At 38.0% G+C, this 19,550-nt stretch overlaps 1 protein-coding gene across 2 annotated transcripts in view; it reads left to right on the top strand.

The window, feature by feature from the left end:
• Positions 1–19,550, top strand: part of LOC128701892 (VWFA and cache domain-containing protein 1) — an 86,556-nt gene that overhangs the window by 14,819 nt on the left and 52,187 nt on the right. For both annotated transcript variants that reach the window (XM_070099798.1, XM_070099797.1), the window contains exons 5-9: positions 1,288–1,463; positions 2,859–2,977; positions 5,280–5,375; positions 5,733–5,882; positions 10,661–10,831. In XM_070099798.1, coding sequence (XP_069955899.1) covers positions 1,288–1,463; positions 2,859–2,977; positions 5,280–5,375; positions 5,733–5,882; positions 10,661–10,831 — 712 coding nt within the window. The remainder of the gene's footprint in view (positions 1–1,287; positions 1,464–2,858; positions 2,978–5,279; positions 5,376–5,732; positions 5,883–10,660; positions 10,832–19,550) is intronic.

The raw sequence follows: 19,550 nt of genomic DNA, 5'->3' as shown, positions 1-19,550 counted from the left end.
AGGCAGGGTGGCCCGAAAAAGAAAAACTTTCACCATCATTCACTCCATCACTGTCTTGCCAGAAGGGTGCTTTACACTACAGTTTAAACTGCAACATTAACACTCCTCCTTCAGAGTGCAGGCACTGTACTTTCCATCTCCAGGACTCAAGTCCGGCCTACTGGTTTCCCTGAACCCCTTCATAAATGTTACTTTGCTCACACTCCAACAGCACGTCAAGTATTAAAAACCATTTGACTCCATTCACTCCTATCAAACACCCTCACGCATGCCTGCTGGAAGTCCAAGCCCCTCGCACACAAAACCTCCTTTACCCCCTCCCTCCAACCTTTCCTAGGCCGACCCCTACCCCGCCTTCCTTCCACTACAGACTGATACACTCTTGAAGTCATTCTGTTTCGCTCCATTCTCTCTACATGTCCGAACCACCTCAACAACCCTTCCTCAGCCCTTTGGACAACAGTTTTGGTAATCTCGCACCTCCTCCTAACTTCCAAACTATGAATTCTCTGCATTATATTCACACCACACATTGCCCTCAGACATGACATCTCCACTGCCTCCAGCCTTCTCCTCGCTGCAACATTCATCACCCATGCTTCACACCCATATAAGAGCGTTGGTAAAACTATACTCTCATATATTCCCCTCTTTGCCTCCAAGGACAAAGTTCTTTGTCTCCACAGACTCCTAAGTGCACCACTCACCCTTTTCCCCTCATCAATTCTATGATTCACCTCATCTTTCATAGACCCATCCGCTGACACGTCCACTCCCAAATATCTGAATACATTCACCTCCTCCATACTCTCTTCCTCCAATCTGATATCCAATCTTTCATCACCTAATCTTTTTGTTATCCTCATAACCTTACTCTTTCCTGTATTCACTTTTAATTTTCTTCTTTTGCACACCCTACCAAATTCATCCACCAATCTCTGCAACTTCTCTTCAGAATCTTCCAAGAGCACCGTGTCATCAGCAAAGAGCAACTGTGACAACTCCCACTTTATGTGTGATTCTTTATCTTTTAACTCCACGCCTCTTGCCAAGACCCTCGCATTTACTTCTCTTAGAACCCCATCTATAAATATATTAAACAACCACGGTGACATCACACATCCTTGTCTAAGGCCTACTTTTACTGGGAAATAATTTCCCTAATATATCCTAATATGCTAATATATTTATTGATGAGATATTTTGTTCAGGGGTGGCACAACATCTTGATAAATATCTCAGTATGATATATGTGTCGTTTTTCACATAAAAATATTGTCTTTTCAGATGATACAGTCACTGGAGCGGAAGTTTACCGTATTCTCTAGTCTAATAGAAGAAATGTCCAAGCTTGTGGCTAATTTTTATAGTGAGCACAGAGAAAGGGAACTGGAAGATGTAATGCATTATGCAGATGAACACAAGTATCACCCCTGTTGCCTCATCCCTGACAATTACCTTGAGCAAGTATCTTGTTTTTGTTGTGTATTTTTATTTCTTAGTGGAAAACAGAGTTTGAGAGTTTTATAACCCAGTCACTACAAGAGGCTTAATTATACCCAAGGTTACATATACACTATAATGTGCCAAAAGCATTATAAATGCTAACTGATTACCCTGAATCTCTTCATAAATGTTGCTTTGCACATTCTAACAGCACATCTGGCCATGATTGTTTTACATTATAATGACAGTACACCTTTAAAGTAATACATACTCTAGTCAATTCCCAACTCATAAGTATTCTCCCAAACAAGTGGTGTACATATTTTGAAAGTGTCTAGATGTATACATATCTAGCCATAGTTAATATAAATAATGGACGAGCAGTAGTGAAAGGATTAAGTGGAAGCTAAGCTGGCAAGTAGAATTTAGCCTCAGTCATGAAAGCATGAAAATAGTTATTGAATGAATTCTTGTGAGGGTTGTAATTATTGCATCTTATGGATGTGGTCATCAGTATGGTAGAGAAGAATGTGGTCATCAGTATGGTGGAGAAGAATGTGGTCATCAGTATGGTGGAGAAGAATGTGGTCATCAGTATGGTGGAGAAGAATGTGGTCATCAGTATGGTGGAGAAGAATGTGGTCATCAGTATGGTGGAGAAGAATGTGGTCATCAGTATGGTGGAGAAGAATGTGGTCATCAGTATGGTGGAGAAGAATGTGGTCATCAGTATGGTAGAGAAGAATGTGGTCATCAGTATGGTGGAGAAGAATGTGGTCATCAGTATGGTAGAGAAGAATGTGGTCATCAGTATGGTGGAGAAGAATGTGGTCATCAGTATGGTGGAGAAAAATGTGGTCATCAGTATGGTAGAGAAGAATGTGGTCATCAGTATGGTGGAAAAGAATGTGGTCATCAGTATGATGGAGAAGAATGTAGTCATCGGTATGGTAGAGAAGAATGTGGTCATCAGTATGGTGGAGAGGAATAAGAGTTGTAAATAGTATTGTATCTTGTAAACGGGGTTAAAAAATATGCCTTTATTAATACGACATTTCACCTACATGAGGCCTTATCAAGTCTACTAAAGCCTCGCATAAGTGAGACCTTGTACTTAGATTACATTTTTTTTGTATACCTGCCTTTTGATGGTGCTTATATAAGTGTACTCTATCATAGCAATTGTTGGAATGTAAACCAAGGCTACAATCAAATTTAGAGAGGGAATCAACCACTTTAAGATGTGTGTTACTTGACTCACATTGAATAACCATTATAAAGAAATTTTATGGAAATAAATATTTCTGATAATTCTACTTTTACATTATTATTTTTGAAGAATTTATTATTTTTCATTAGAAATCTTACATTCCATATGATTATCATAATGTTACTATATTATTTTGGCTTAGGTATCGAAGTCACTTTGGCACTCGTGTCAACGAGGACCTGTGTTGTGACTCTGGTTTTGGATCAGGTGATCATCCACTTCCTGAGGACTTTTATGCAGCTCCTGACAACTTAAGAGAGAGTACGTTACTTATGTGTTCTCTTCATCTCTCTAATTGTATATGTGATAATGCTGTGGAGAAGCAGTAATATGGAGTTTATGTAAAATTAGGCAATGAGTGATTTAGAAAGTATTTTCCTGCCTTGGGTCACTCTGCCTTGGTGGAAAAAAAGCTGATGTGCTAAGATGTGTACAAAAAATAGGGTACTTTTGTTATGTACAATGGAGGGTTGACAACAAAAGTGAACATGATTGTGATAAATGAGTGGTAAAAACCTGTATGAATAAGACAAGGGAAGGATATAATTAAAATTTATAGTATTAAAAAGACACTTTCAGCAAAGAAACTTCTTAACATAGTTTCACCAGTGGGTGAAACATCTTATTAACCCTTTCAGGGTCCGTCCCGTAGATCTACGGCTTTACGTTCAGGGTCCAAACCGTAGATCTACGCCATGAGCTCAGCTCACTCTGATAAACTGTGAGTGGTACATTTGGGCCTAGATATGAGAGAATACATCTATGTGGTATGTGTGCACCACATAAAACAGATCCTGCAGCACACTGTGTATAATGAGAGAAAAAAAATTAAATCATGATTTTTCGATTAAAACAGCAACTTTGCAGTGTTTTTTCGTATGTTTTTTATAGTTGTATTTGCGATTTCTTGGTCTCATTTGATAGAATGGAAGACATATTACAGAAATAGAGATGATTTTGATTGGTTTTAGCATTGGAAATGGCTTGAAACTGAGCTCAAAGTAGCGGAAATGTTAAATTTTTGCCGATATTCAAGAGTAAACAAACGACCTCACACGTCTAATACACGTCAGCTGGTGGGTCTAATATACATTCACAAATATGGTGATGATATTTATACAATTATTACAGTATTGCATAACAGTAAATCTTCTATTTTTTGGTGTGAATAAAAATTCATTATGTGAATAAAAAATCAAAATGGAATTTATTTGTAAAGCCTCAAAACATAACTAATGAACAGAGGAAATGTTAGTTTAGTGCCAGGAATGCCTACATTGTTCATTCTGGACCCTATTTTGAAATGGGAATATTTTGAACTTTGTGTTAAATTGGCCAAATTAACAATTTCCGATCACTTTATTTTGTAGTTGAAACAGTTGACTTGGCTATTTCTTGTGCTCAATCGATAGAATAGAAGTAATACTAGTGAAATAGCTAAGAATTTGGTTGATTGGAATAATGTAAATGGCCTAAAATGGGAGTCAAAGTCGGCAAAATCACCGATTCGTAAATATCGCTGACACATCAAAATTCGCGAGAGCATAATTTCGTCAATTTTCCACCAAATTTCGTACTTTTTGTTTTATTACCTTCACAAAAAGATTCTCTACGATTTCATAAGAAAAAATAACAAATTTTTTTTTTGAAAATTCTTGGACACTGGTGCGTGACTCCAGATTTGGGCCTTGGACCCTGAAAGGGTTAATAAAAGGTTTCTTTGTTGAGAGTCTTTTTACCACCACCTGTCGACTCATAGTCATTCACTTGCACAATGTCAGTAGAAATCTTCCCTCTCATTTTATGTGGATTTATGTTGTTGAATTAGACACATGTGCAATTCTTGGGTATCTTTACTGAGGAAACGTTTCGCCACACAGTGGCTTCATCAGTCCATACAAAGGAGAAACTTGAAGAACTGGAGGAGAAAGAGGTAATCAGTCCCTCAGCCTTGAGTCAATGTGGTCAGTCCATCAATCTTGAATAGAATACGGCATATGAGCGGAGAAGCAGCTTATAAACCGTAGACAGGTGAGGGGCAGCAGTCGTAGGTGGTGTCACATTTGTCCAGTGTGGAAGTAGGTCGTGCCCAAGGGTTAGGCAAGTGAAGAATTCCCAAGTATTAAGATCCCAAGAAGTTGCAGTGTCTTACAGGATTGCAGATGAATGGTTCAGAGAACCGACATGTCGGTTCTCTGAACCATTCATCTGCAATCCTATGTGGATTTAGTTGACAAATTTGCTATTATACAATATCCCATGTCCATTGGTCATTTTGTATGTCCAATTGCAGTTTGCAAACTGCAATGAAGGTTCCTATTATGCTGAAGTAAATATTGATTGTCAGATTAATCTTAGTACAGCTCTCCAGAACACATCTGTTGCATAAAGTCAAGTAAAGGACCTATACAAGGTGTACAGAAGAACAGTACTATCACTTGTCAAGACATTGACTTATGCATGAAAAGGAAAGATTTCTCTTGCCTTTGTTCTTAATAAGTTATTGGAAAATTTAGTGCTAGGGCTTTATGTGTGTAATAATATGAACTATTGTTACTTTCAGTGTTTATTATGAATTTACGAAGATATCCCACCATTAAGTGGCAGTATTTCATGTCAGTAAATGGTCTGCACACTGAGTACCCTGCACATAGACCAGGTATGTTTGTCATCATAGTTTGTAGAACAAATTACAGCAGTTTGAATAAGACACAGTAGGCTGTTTAGGGGTATTTAACTGATAAAAATGTTTCATCTGTCAGGGACTTTATTAATTATGAGGAGGATTAATAAAGTCCTCTGGTGGAGGAAATGCATTCTCAATAAAATGCCATTAACCACATATTGTGTCTTATTAAAAATACTTGTTGGTGTATAATACCATGCATATAGATTAAATAAAATTAACATTTATTTGCTTTTAAATATGACTCTAATATTTATACATTTTTTTTGTTGCAATTATTGCCATTTGTAAAATAATTGATTGTATTTATTAAATTTGCTTTTCATTTAGGAACAAGTATTGGTGCAGACTGTGGCCAGTCTTCCCGTCACCGTCATGTCTATGAAGCTACGGTGAGATCCAGTGGTTGGAACATTGTTCTTCTCTATGATCTGGGAGAATCTCTTACACCAAGGCTTCTCTTGACAGCTAAAGCTATTGGTAAGTTCTCCATGCTGCTTTGAATATGTAGAACCTTAGCATTTGAACTGTACTATTGGCACGCCTCTGGTAAGGCAGTGATGGAGTGAGTGATGATGCATGTGTTTCTTCTTTTTCAGGTCATCTTGTCTCGGTGGGAAATAGCTGATGTGTTGTAAAAAATCTAAACTATTTAATTTTCTTTATGAGCATCTGTAATTTATGCTTTAAAGTTGAAATTGTTGAGGTTTACTCTTCTTATTTGTATCATAAATGTATTATTGCATTCAGTTTGTGTTATAATTCCCATAAGTTAATTCACTGTGTTCTGTAAATTTACTTCTATCAAAATAAACTAAATAGGGACTAACAATCTATCTTGTTAATGTCAAATTCATTAATAATTACTTTATTAATCAACTTCATCTACATAACAAAAATTTTCTGTTACCCAAAATTTCGACACATTGTCTTTATACACTTAATATTTTTTTTTTTTTTCAACTAGTCAGCCGTCTCCCACCGAGGCAGGGTGACCCAAAAAAGAAAGAAAATCCCCAAAAAGAAAATACTTTCATCATCATTCAACACTTTCACCACACTCACACATTATCACTGCTTTTGCAGAGGTGCTCAGAATACAACAGTTTAGAAGCATATACGTATAAAGATACACAACATATCCCTCCAAACTGCCAATATCCCAAACCCCTCCTTTAAAGTGCAGGCATTGTACTTCCCATTTCCAGGACTCAAGTTCGACTATATGAAAATAACCGGTTTCCCTGAATCCCATCACTAAATATTACCCTGCTCACACTCCAACAGATCGTCAGGTCCCAAGTATCATTCGTCTCCATTCACTCCTATCTAACACGCTCATGCACGCTTGCTGGAAGTCCAAGCCCCTTGCCCACGAAACCTCCTTTACCCCCTCTTTCCAACCCTTTCGAGGATGACCCCTACCCCTCCTTCCTTCCCCTATAGATTTATATGCTTTCCATGTCATTCTACTTTGATCCATTCTCTCTAAATGACCAAACCACCTCAACAACCCCTCTTCTGCCCTCTGACTAATACTTTTATTAACTCCACACCTTTTCCTGATTTCCACACTCCGAATTTTCTGCATAATATTTACACCACACATTGCCCTTAAACAGGACATCTCCACTGCCTCCAACCGTCTCCTCGCTGCTGCATTTACCACCCAAGCTTCACATCCATATAAGAGTGTTGGTACTACTATACTTTCATACATTCCCTTCTTTGCCTCCATAGATAACGTTTTTTGACTCCACATATACCTCAACGCACCACTCGCCTTTTTTCCCTCGTCATTTCTATGATTAACCTCATCCTTCATAAATCCATCCGCCGACATGTCAACTCCCAAGTATCTGAAAACATTCACTTCTTCCATACTCCTCCTCCCCAATTTGATATCCAATTTTTCTTGATCTAAATCATTTGATACCCTCATCACCTTACTCTTTTCTATGTTCACTTTCAACTTTCTACCTTTACACACATTCTCAAACTCATCCACTAACCTTTGCAATTTTTCTTTAGAATCTCCCATAAGCACAGTATCATCAGCAAAAAGTAACTGTGTCAATTCCCATTTTGAGTTTGATTCCCCATAATTTAATCCCACCCCTCTCCTGAACACCCTAGCATTTACTTCTTTTACAACCCCATCTATAAATATATTAAACAACCATGGTGACATTACACATCCCTGTCTAAGACCTACTTTTACCGGGAAGTATTCTCCCTCTCTTCTACACACCCTAACCTGAGCCTCACTATCCTCATAAAAGCTCTTTACAGCATTTAGTAACTTACCACCTATTCCATATACTTGCAACATCTGCCACATTGCTCCTCTATCCACTCTATCATATGCCTTTTCTACACATCCTCTACCCACTCCGAAGCCTCCCTGCTCATCCGCAATCCTACATTCTGTCTTCCCTCTAATTCTTTCAATTATAACCCTACCGTATGCTTTTCCTGGTATACTCAGTAAACTTATTCCTCTATAATTTTTACAATCTCTTTTGTCCCCTTTCCCTTTATATAAAGGGACTATACATGCTCTCTGCCAGTCCCTAGGTACCTTCCCCTCTTTCATACATTTATTAAACAAGAGTGCCAACCCCTCCACCACTATATCTCCCCCTGCTTTTAACATTTCTGTCATGATCCCATCAGTTCCAGCTGCTTTACCCCCTTTCATTCTACGTAATGCCTCATGTACCTCCACCACACTTACATTCTGCTCTTCTTCACTCCTAAAAGATGGTATACCTCCCTGGCCAGTGCATGAAATTACCGCCTCCCTTTCTTCCTCAACATTTAAAAGTTCCTCAAAATATTCTCGCCATCTACCTAATACCTCCCTCTCCCCATCTACTAACTCCCCTACTCTGTTTTTAACTGACAAATCCATACTTTCCCTAGGCTTTCTTAACTTGTTTAACTCACTCCAAAATTTTTTCTTATTTTCATTAAAATTTCTTGACAGTGCCTCTCCCACTCTATCATCTGCTCTCCTTTTGCACTCTCTCACCACTCTCTTCACCTTTCTTTTACTCTCCATATACTCTGCTCTTCTTATAACACTTCTGCTTTGTAAAAACCTCTCATAAGCTACCTTTTTCTCTTTTATCACACCCTTTACTTCATCATTCCACCAATCACTCCTCTTTCTTCCTGCCCCCATCCTCCTATAACCACAAACTTCTGCCCCACATTCTAATACTTCATTTTTAAATCTATTCCAACCCTCTTCAACCCCCCCCCTCCCCACTACTCATCTTTGCACTAGCCCACCTTTCTGCCAATAGTCGCTTATATCTCGCCCGAACCTCCTCCTCCGTTAGTTTATACACTTTCACCTCCCTCTTACTTGTTGTTGCCACCTTCTTTTCCCATCTACCTCTTACTCTGACTGTAGCTACAACTAAATAATGATCCGATATATCAGTTGCCCCTCTATAAACATGTACATCCTGGAGCCTACCCATCAACCTTTTATCCACCAATACATAATCTAACAAACTACTTTCATTACGTGCTACATCATACCTTGTATATTTATTTATCCTCTTTTTCATAAAATATGTATTACTTATTATCAAATTTCTTTCTACACATAGCTCAATTAACATTTACCCCTATCACCCCAAATTTACCTACTACTCCCTCCGTAACATTATTACCCACTTTAGCATTGAAATCCCCAACCACCATTACTCTCACACTTGATTCAAAACTCCCCACGCATTCACTCAACATTTCCCAGAATCTCTCTCTCTCCTCTACACTTCTCTCTTCTCCAGGTGCATACACGCTTACTATAACCCACTTTTCACATCCAATCTTTATTTTACTCCACATAATCCTTGAATTTATGCATTTGTAGTCCCTCTTTTCCTGCCATAGCTTATCCTTCAACATTATTGCTACTCCTTCTTTAGCTCTAACTCTATTTGAAACCCCTGACCTAATCCCATTTATTCCTCTCCATTGAAACTCTCCCACCCCCTTCAGCTTTGTTTCACTTAAAGCCTGGACATCCAGTTTCTTCTCATTTATAACATCCACAATCATCTCTTTCTTATCATTTGCACAACATCCACGCACATTCAAACTTCCCACTCTGACAATTTTCTTCTTCTTATTCTTTTTAGTAATCTTTACAGGAAAAGGGGTTACTAGCCCATTGTTCCCGGCATTTTAGTTGACTTTTACAACACGCATGGCTTTCGGAGGAAAGATTCTTATTCCACTTCCCCATGGATATAAAAGGAAAAGTAATAAGACCAAGAACTATTAAGATAAAATCAAAGAAAACTCAGATGAGTGTGTATAAATAAATGTGTACATGTATGTGTAGTGTGACCTAAGTGTAAGTAGAAGTAGCAAGACATGTCTGTAATCTTGCATATTTATGAGACAGACAAAAGACACCAGCAATCCTACCATCATGTAAAACAATTACAGCCTTTCGTTTTACACTCACTAGGCAGGACAGTAATACCTCCCTGGGTGGTTGCTGTCTACCAACCTACTACTAATATATACTACTAATATATATACTACTAATATATGTGTATAGTATTTTTTCATATCTCACTGACATTGTTTCATTTTTCATGAATATTATTAATGGGACCATCCCTGTTAAACTTGCCTATATATTCTGGCTTCCCCTCTTCTTGTTTTATTGTAACTTTGTAAATGGTCCATGTTGGACTGAAATATCATCATAAGCTTCTCTCTCCTAAGTGCAGGTTATTTGTGTATTATTATTATTATTATTATTATTATTAATGTTATTAATACGAACTTCCTAAATGTGTAATAGCCATAGTTCTGATGAGTACATTACACATTATTATTGCTATTGTTTTTTTAACACTGTCCATCTCCCACTGAGGTAGGATGACCCAAAAAAAAAAAAGAAACATTTTCACCATCATTCACTCCATCACTGTCTTGTCAGTACTCCTTATATTATATCTCATATACTTATTTATCCTCTTTTTCTTAAAATATATATTTCCTGTTACCAAAGCTCTTTCTATAGAAAGTTCTATCAAAGGCCCCCATGTAAAGCATTTAGAAAATTGTTTAATAAGGGAAGGTTTTATCATAAGGTAGTATTCACATTTAACATTAAGAAAATACAAAATTTTTTGAAGTGTGTAGAGGATATTAAATTAACTTACAAGTTTGAGCACTGGAACTTGAGATTACTAGAATAAAAGTTTATGTTGTTCTTGCCACAGGTCACCAAATTATCTCCACTTTGCAACAAAGAGACAACATAGCAGTATTGGGAGTTGCAAAAAGTATCTTTCATCCCTCTGCATCCTGTTTAAGGTCTACTCTTGTATCTGCTACACATGATGTTAAGGAAAGCATCAGGGAATTCGTGGACTACATGGAAATAGAAAATGGTAAGGACAATATAATGTTATGTTTTTATAAAGTAATCTATCTTCACATTGTTGATTATATTTAAAGTTTATTTAATCACAAAGTTATATACACATCAAGTGCAGAAAAGATGAATGAAATGAAGAAACTACTGAATAGTACTGGAATGGCAATTTGTAAAATTAAAAGCAGTTTGAGAAACTGCAGTCACTTAGTAATGCTAACGAGCGCAATGATACCCAATATTTCCTGGGCACACTCTTGCTTGGGTATTGCTTCTTTCTCACTCTGGTTGACTTGTGTTCACATGCACCTGCCCAGTTCTATGGCTGGGTTGTAACAGTATTACATTTTTGGAGGGTGTAGATTCTATCCTCTATCCTTCTATCCTTTCACACATTAACATTTCTTTTATTCCTCATATAAAGTTATAAAGGAACATGGCAGAGTAGATAAAGAGGATTTCTTTGTACATTCTTCTGGGGTAACAGTAAGCCACAGTTTTAAATTAAGGAAAAGTGGAACCCAAGGAATAATAGAAAATTTTTCTTTGCCAACAGAATGGTTGATTAATGGAATGACTTAAATGATAAGATACTAAGTGCTACAACTACTGGATATTTTTTGTAACACTGGCCATAGGGTGTTCAACAAAGAAGAAGAAAATACTTTCACTGTCACTCATTACAACTCATGTGCCCTTCCAAACAGCAACATTCCCACCCCTCTTTAGAGTGCTGGCTCTGTACTTACCACCTCCACCTCTCCCTTGGAGTGCTGGCACTGTACTTACCACCTCCAGAATTCAAATCCAGCTAACCAGTTTCCTTGAATTCCTTCATAAATGTTACCTTGCTCACACTCTAATAGCATGCCAAATCTTAAAACTATGTGCCTCCACTCACTCCTAACATACACAAGCCTGTTGAAAAGTTTACTAAAAATAGGACACCACAAGCAATGCTCTGCTTCTTTAGCTACAACTAGGAATTACAAATAGTCAATTGTAGTGTGTGTCTTTACAGTGCAGACATTTCAGCCTCTTACATACTATAGTTGGCTCCATGGCACCTCACCTCCATATGGACTTTTCTAGCCTTGTATATATAAATTTAACCACCTTGTTGGTTTCCAATACACTGGCAAGATGCCATTGTCTAGACTCTGGATATCAACAACTTTTCAAACACAATTAAGGGCAGGTCAGCTGTTTGCTCAGTAAACTTCAGTGATAAAATGGTTATAGATTGGTAGACAACAGCCATCCATTATAATCTTGCATTATCATCTTTTTATACTGATAATAATAATAATAATAGTAATAATAATTATAGGTAGTAGGTTGGTAGACAGCAATTGCCTAGGGAGGTACTACCGTCCTGCCAAGTGAGTGTAAAACAAAAGCCTGTAATTGTTTTACATGATGGTAGGATGACTCATGAAATCATAATGACGCGATTGCAAACAAACCATACCACAGGGAACAGAACAGAATTCTTCCTCCGTAAGCCATGCGTGTCGTAAGAGGCGACTAAAATGCCGGGAGCAAGGGGCTAGTAACCCCTTCTCCTGTATATATTACTAAATTCGAAAGGAGAAACTTTCGTTTTTCCTTTTGGACCACCCCACCTCGGTGGGATATGGCTGGTACGTTGAAAGAAAGAATAATAATAATAATAATAAAATCTTTATTTCTACAAGTACATGTACAAAGTATACAGACCTAGCTGACATCAGTGACATACTACTATATAAAAGCTGCTTGTTATGCAGAGCATTTTGGGCAAATTAGGTCAGTTTTGTCCCAGGATGCGACCCACACCAGTCCACTAACTCCCAGGTACCCATTTTACTGATGGGGAACATAGACAACCAGTGTAAAGAAACATACCCAGTGGTTTGAGATGAGGCTGTGAGGGTGACATTTCCTCTAACTATTAACACATAACAGAAGAACAGATGTACACTGTGACAGTACTGCAAACTATTGTAAAAAATAAAAAAAATAAAAAATAATCATGTTAAAACTATAGAATACCAACATAACACTTCTTATTGTAAGTGAAATATTAGTTTAAAACTTGGCTGGTTGAGGTAGTAATTAATGATCACTGTTTAATTATAAAGTGAAATTTAACAAAAATGCAAAGGCAGCATTACCGGTGTAGAGCTGCCAACCAGGAAGCCTGCCCTGATGAGGAGCCAGGCACCACAGGGTTCATATGAGTAAGTTTTTTTTATTATTAACACATCAGCCATTTCCCATGAAAGCAGGGTGGCCCAAAAAAGAAAAAACTTTCATCATCATTTACTCCATCACTGTCTTGCCAGAGGCATGCTTACACTACATTTATAAAACTGCAACATTAACACCTCTCCCATCTCCAGGAATCGAATCCGGCCTGCCGGATTCCCTGAATCCCTTCATAAATGTTACCTTCCTTACACTCCAACAGCACGTCAAGTCCTAAAAACCATTTGTCTCCATTCGCTCCTATCTAACATGCTCACACACGCTTGCTAGAAGTCCAAGCCCCTCACACACAAAACCTCCTTTACCCCCTCCCTCCAACTTTTCCTAGGCCGACACCCACCCCACCTTCCCTCATTACAGATTTATACACTCTCGAAGTCATTCTATTTCATTCCATCCTCTCTACATGTCCAGACCATCTCAGTAACTCCTCAGCCCTCTGGATAATAGTTTTAGTAATCCCACACTTCCTCCTAATCTCCAAACTATGGATTCTCTATATTATATTCACACCACACATTGCCCTCAGACATGACATCTCCACTGCCTCCAGCCTTCTCCTTGTTGCAACATTCACAACCCTTGTCTCACACCCATACAAGAGCATTGGTATAACTATACTCTCATACATTCCCCTCTTTGTTTTTTATGGATAAAGTTCTTTGTCTCCACAGACTCCTCAGTGCACCACTCACCTTTTTTCCCTCATCAGTTCTATGATTCACCTCATCCTTCATAGACTCATCTGTTGACACGTCCACTCCCAGATATCTGCACACATTCACCTCCTCCATACTCTGTCCCTCCAATCTGATATCCAATCTTCTGTTACCTAATTTTTTTGTTATCCTCATCACCTTACTCTTTCCTATATTCACTTTTAATTTCCTTCTTTTACATATCCTACCAAACTCATCAACCAACCTTTGCAACTTCTCTTCAGAATCTCCCAAAAGCACAGTATCATCAGCAGGAGCAACTCTGACAACTCCCACTTTTCTTTTAACCCCACACCTTTTTACCAACACCTGAGCATTCACTTCTTTTACAACTCCATCTATAAATATATTGAACAACCATGGTGGCATCACACATCCCTGTCTAAGGCTTGCTTTTTCTGGGAAATAATCTCCCTCTTGCCTACATACTCTAACCTGAGCCTCACTATCCTCATTAAAACTTTTCACCGCTTTCAATAACCTATCTCCTATTTCATACATTTGCAACATCTGCCACATTACCCCCCTATCCATCCTATTTTAGTTTGCCTGTCAGTGTGACCCTTCTTAGGAATATAATGTTATTGAAAAAGCTACAAAGAAAAGAAATATTGCTGGAACAAAATAGACACTAGATATTTTACTGCCAAGGTCCCTCATCAGCCAGGTTATGATAACTATGTGGGGTTGTAGGCTGCTGGTAGCAGTAGCCTGATTAATCAGGCATTTACCTAGGGGGAAGATCTGGCTGCATACTAAGTTGTGCTAGTAGAAAACTCTGAAAATGGTCACAGGTAAATCAGTACAATAATATTTCCATGGGCAACTAAGGTCAATTTGCCAACAGTTTCAATTGCATTTATATATGATCCTCTGTTATACCTCTTACTCCAGAGAAGCTTCCTACAAACATGTGCCAAAAAGTTTCACCTGCAGATCAAGTGAAGCATTTCAGCAATAAGGATACCCAAGTGTTGCATCTTTGTCTTATTCATCAGCCTGTAGGTACTGTATACCATTAATGTATGTATTATAAGTACATACAGTGGAGCCTTAGCTTACGAATTTAATCCGTTCCGTGACCTTGTTCGTATCCCGATTTGTTTGTATGCTGAGTCAATTTTCCTCATTTAAATTAATTGAAATGGCAATAATCCATTCCAGCGGAATTCCTGCTCTTAGAAGGCACGACAAAATACAGTGGACCCTCACCTAACAATATTAATTGGTACCCGAGAACGAATATCGTTAGGCAAGTTTTTTAGCATTAGCCGAGGCAAAATGTTAGCGTTAAAATGTATCGTTAGGCGAATTTAACATTATGCGATGCGTTTGTTAGACGAGGATCCACTGTACTTCAGTATGATGCTAATGTCAACTCTACAACTTATTTATATATCACAAGTCATCTAATTTCACCATCACTCAAGGAATGCACAACAGGTGCAGCATTGTCAGTGTTAAGCATTTCTTCAATGTTAGCTTCCTGTAACTCCATTAGCACACAGTCAAGATGAGTAAATAGAATTGTCAACGCTTATTGCTTGGGAACGTTTATTCTGTTAGTGGGTTGGATCTGTAAAGGACTTGCCTAGTATGGGCCAACAGGCCTACTGCAGTGTTCCTCCTTTCTAATGTTATTATGTACCCACGACACCAATCATACCCATCCCCTCCCACTCATATATTTGTCCAATCTCTTTTTAAAGCTACCCAAGGTTCTATCGAAGCTGAAACCTTGGGTAGTTTCAAATTTAGGTTGGATAAATACATGAGTGAGAGGGGTTGGATTTGAGTGGGACTTGCATATGAGTAAATAGGATTATTAAAGCTTATTGCTTGGGTAACATTTATTTTATTAGTAGGCTGGATTTGTGAACGGCCTGCCAAGTATGGGCCAACAGGCCTGCTGGAGTGTTCCTCCTTTCTTATGTTATGTTGATGAGTGGAGCAATCTGCCTAGTATGGTTATTGAGGCTGAAACCTTGGGTAGTTTTAATTTTGTGTTGGATAAATACATGAGTGAGAGGGGTTGGATGTGAGTGGGACTTGCACGTGAGTAAATAGAATTTTTTTTTTTTTGAACAAGTCGGCCGTCTCCCACTAAGGCAGGGTGACCCAAAAAGAAAGAAAATCCCCAAAAAGAAAATACTTTCATCATCATTCAACACTTTCACCTCACTCACACATAATCACTGTTTTTGCAGAGGTGCCCAGAATACAACAGTTTAGAAGCATATACGTATAAAAATACACAACATATCCCTCCAAACTGCCAATATCCCAGACCCCTCCTTTAGAGTGCAGGCATTGTACTTCCCATTTCCAGGACTCAAGTCCGGTTATATAAAATAACTGGTTTCCCTGAATCCCTTCATTAACCCGTAAATGGTCCGAACGTATATATACGTTTTTTCAGCATTTGAAAGTATGTAAAAAAAGTAGATCTTCTTTTTGTTTTTCTACATTTGAAAATGTGTAAAAAACTTTGATCTCTTTTTTTTTTGTTATATTTGAAAATATGTAAAAAAAAACTTAGATCTACTTTTGTAGCACTACACATGTGAACGTAGATCTGCTTGGACCGTTTACGGGTTAAATATTACCCTGCTCACACTCCAATAGCTCGTCAGGTCCCAAATACCATTTGTCTCCATTCACTCCTATCTAACACGCTCACACACGCTTGCTGGAAGTCCAAACCCCTTGCCCACAAAACCTCCTTTACCCATTCCTCCAACCTTTTTGAGATTGACCCCTACCCTGCCTTCCTTCCCTTACAGATTTATACACTCTCCATGTCATTCTACTTTGATCCATTCTCTCTAAATGACCAAACCACCTCAACAACCCCTCTTCAGCCATCTGACTAATACTTTTATTAACTCCACACCTTCTCCTAATTTCCACACTCCAAATTTTCTGCATAATATTTACACCATACATTGCCTCCTCGCTGCAGCATTTACAACCCAAGCTTCACACCCATATAAGAGTGTTGGTAATACTATACTTTCATACATTCCCTTCTTTGCCTCCATAGATAACATTTTTTGTCTCCACATATACCTCAACACACCACTCACCTTTTTTCCTTCATCAATTCTATGATTAACCTCATCCTTCATAAATCAATCCTCTGACACGTCAACTCCCAAATATCTGAAAACATTCACTTCTTCCATGCTCCTCCTCCCCAATTTGATATCCAATTTTTCTTTATCTAAATCATTTGATACTCTCATCACCTTACTCTTTTCTATGTTCAATTTCAACTTTCTACCTTTACACACAATGTCAAATTCTTCCACTAACCTTTGCAATTTTTCTTTAGAATCTCCCATAAGCACAGTATCATCAGCAAAAACTAACTGTGTCACTTCCCATTTTGTATTTAATTCCCCATAATTTAATCCCACCCCCCTCCCTAACACCCTAGCATTTACTTCTTTTACAACCCCATCTGTAAATATATTAAACAACCATGGTGACATTACACATCCCTGTCTAAGGCCTACTTTTACCGGGAAATAGTCTCCCTCTCTTCTACACACCCTAACCCGAGCCTCACTATCCTCATAAAAACTCTTTGCAGCATTTAGTAAGTTACCACCTATTCCATATACTTGCAACATCTGCCACATTGCTTCCCTATCCACTCTATCATATGCTTTTTCTAAATCCATAAATGCAATAAAAACTTCCCTACTTTTATCTAAATACTGCTCACATATATGCTTCAATGTAACCACTTCATCTACACATCCCCTACCCACTCTAAAACCTACTTGCTTATCTGCAATTCTACATTCTGTGTAACCTCTAATTCTTTCAATAATAACCCTACCTTACACTTTTCCTGGTATACTCAGGAAACTTATTCCTATATAATTTTTACAATCTCTTTTGTCCCCTTTCCCTTTATATAAAGGGACTATACACACTATCTGCCAATCTGTAGGTACCTTCCCCTCTTTCATACATTTATTAAACAAAAATACCAACCATTCCAACACTATGTCCCCCCTGCTTTTAACATTTCTGTCATGATCCCGTCAGTTCCAGCTGCTTTACCCCCTTTCATTCTACATAATGCCTCACGCACCTCCCCCACACTCACATCCTGCTCTTCTTCACTCCTACAAGATGGTATACCTCCCTGGCCAGTGCATGAAATTACTGCCTCCTTTTCTTCGTCGACATTTAAAAGTTCCTCAAAATATTCTCGCCATCTACCCAAAACCTCCATCTCCCCATCTACTAACTCCCTTACTCTGTTTTTAACTGACAAATCCATTTGTTACCTAGGCTTTCTTAACTTGTTTAACTCACTCCAAAATTTTTTCTTATTTTCATTAAAATTTCTTGACAGTACTTCTCCCACTCTATCATCCGCTCTCCTTTTGCACTCTCTCACCACTCTCTTCACCTTTCTTTTACTCTCCATATACTCTGCTCTTCTTATAACACTTCTGCTTTGTAAAAACCTCTCATAAGCTACCTTTTTCTCTTTTATCACATCCTTAACTTCATCATTCCACCAATCACTCCTCTTTCCTCCTGCACCCACCCTCCTATAACCACAAACTTCTGCCCCACATTCTAATACTGCATTTTTAAAATTATTCCAACCCTCTTCAACCCCCCCACAACTCATACTTGCACCAGCCCACCTTTCTGCCAATAGTTGCTTATATTTCACCTGAACTTCCTCCTCCCTTAGTTTATACACTTTCACCTCCCTCTTACTTGTTGTTGCCATTTTCCTCTTATCCCATCTACCTCTTACTCTAACTGTATTTACAACTAGATAATGATCTGATATATCAGTTGCCCCTCTATAAACGTGTACATCCTGGAGCCTACCCATCAACCTTTTATCCACCAATACATAATCTATCAAACTACTTTCATTACGTGCTACATCATACCTTGTATATTTATTTATCCTCTTTTTCATAAAATATGTATTACTTATTACCAGACCTCTTTCTAATAGAATTATCAAAGCTTATTTCTTGGGTAGCATTGAAAATTGAGTTGGGCAAATATTCTGTTAGTGGGATGGATTGTGAAGGACCTGCCTAGTATGGGCCAACAGGCCTGCTGCAGTGTTTTATTATTAGTACGTATTATAATAATAATTATTATTATTATTAATTTAGGTAAGTGGAGCACAGATCCAATTCCCTTGAACAAGAGCCCCTCACCAAGGAACCTCCCTTGAGGGGAAAGTTCGCATCCTGAAATTTCGTTCGTATCCAGAAGCAAAATATCGATCAAGTGACTGTTTGTATCCTGAAAAATTTGCATGGTGGGGCATTCGTAAGCCGAGGTTCCACTGTATCCTATAGAGACAAAATTTGAAGACATGAGAGTTTGAATCTATTTAATCTTACTGGGCTTCAGTGACAGAGTCTTGATTTTAAAAAAGTTAAAACTGAGGGAGATCAGTGATACACATTGAAGAATATTTTTGTAACTACATGACATTTATTTTAGATGGATTTGTATTATGTTTGACATGGCATTATACACTTTTTCCCACACATTCTATTAATGATAAAATATGGTGGTAACTACGTACTTTGCATATTATTAGAAGGTTCCCATGAATCCCCTCTTCCAGTGGCTTTATCTCACCAGACCTGCTTTTAACATGTACATCCAAAAGATTAATCTAAATAAACCCTCAATGTAACAGACCTCTATGTAACAGACTTCAGAAATATAAAACAAAATCCACCAGGTCAATGAATTTGGAAA

Source organism: Cherax quadricarinatus, chromosome 69 (genome assembly GCF_038502225.1).
Source record: "Cherax quadricarinatus isolate ZL_2023a chromosome 69, ASM3850222v1, whole genome shotgun sequence".
NCBI lineage: Eukaryota > Metazoa > Arthropoda > Malacostraca > Decapoda > Parastacidae > Cherax > Cherax quadricarinatus.
Note: the sequence above shows the minus strand (reverse complement) of the source record. Positions and strands in the feature narration are given on the sequence as shown.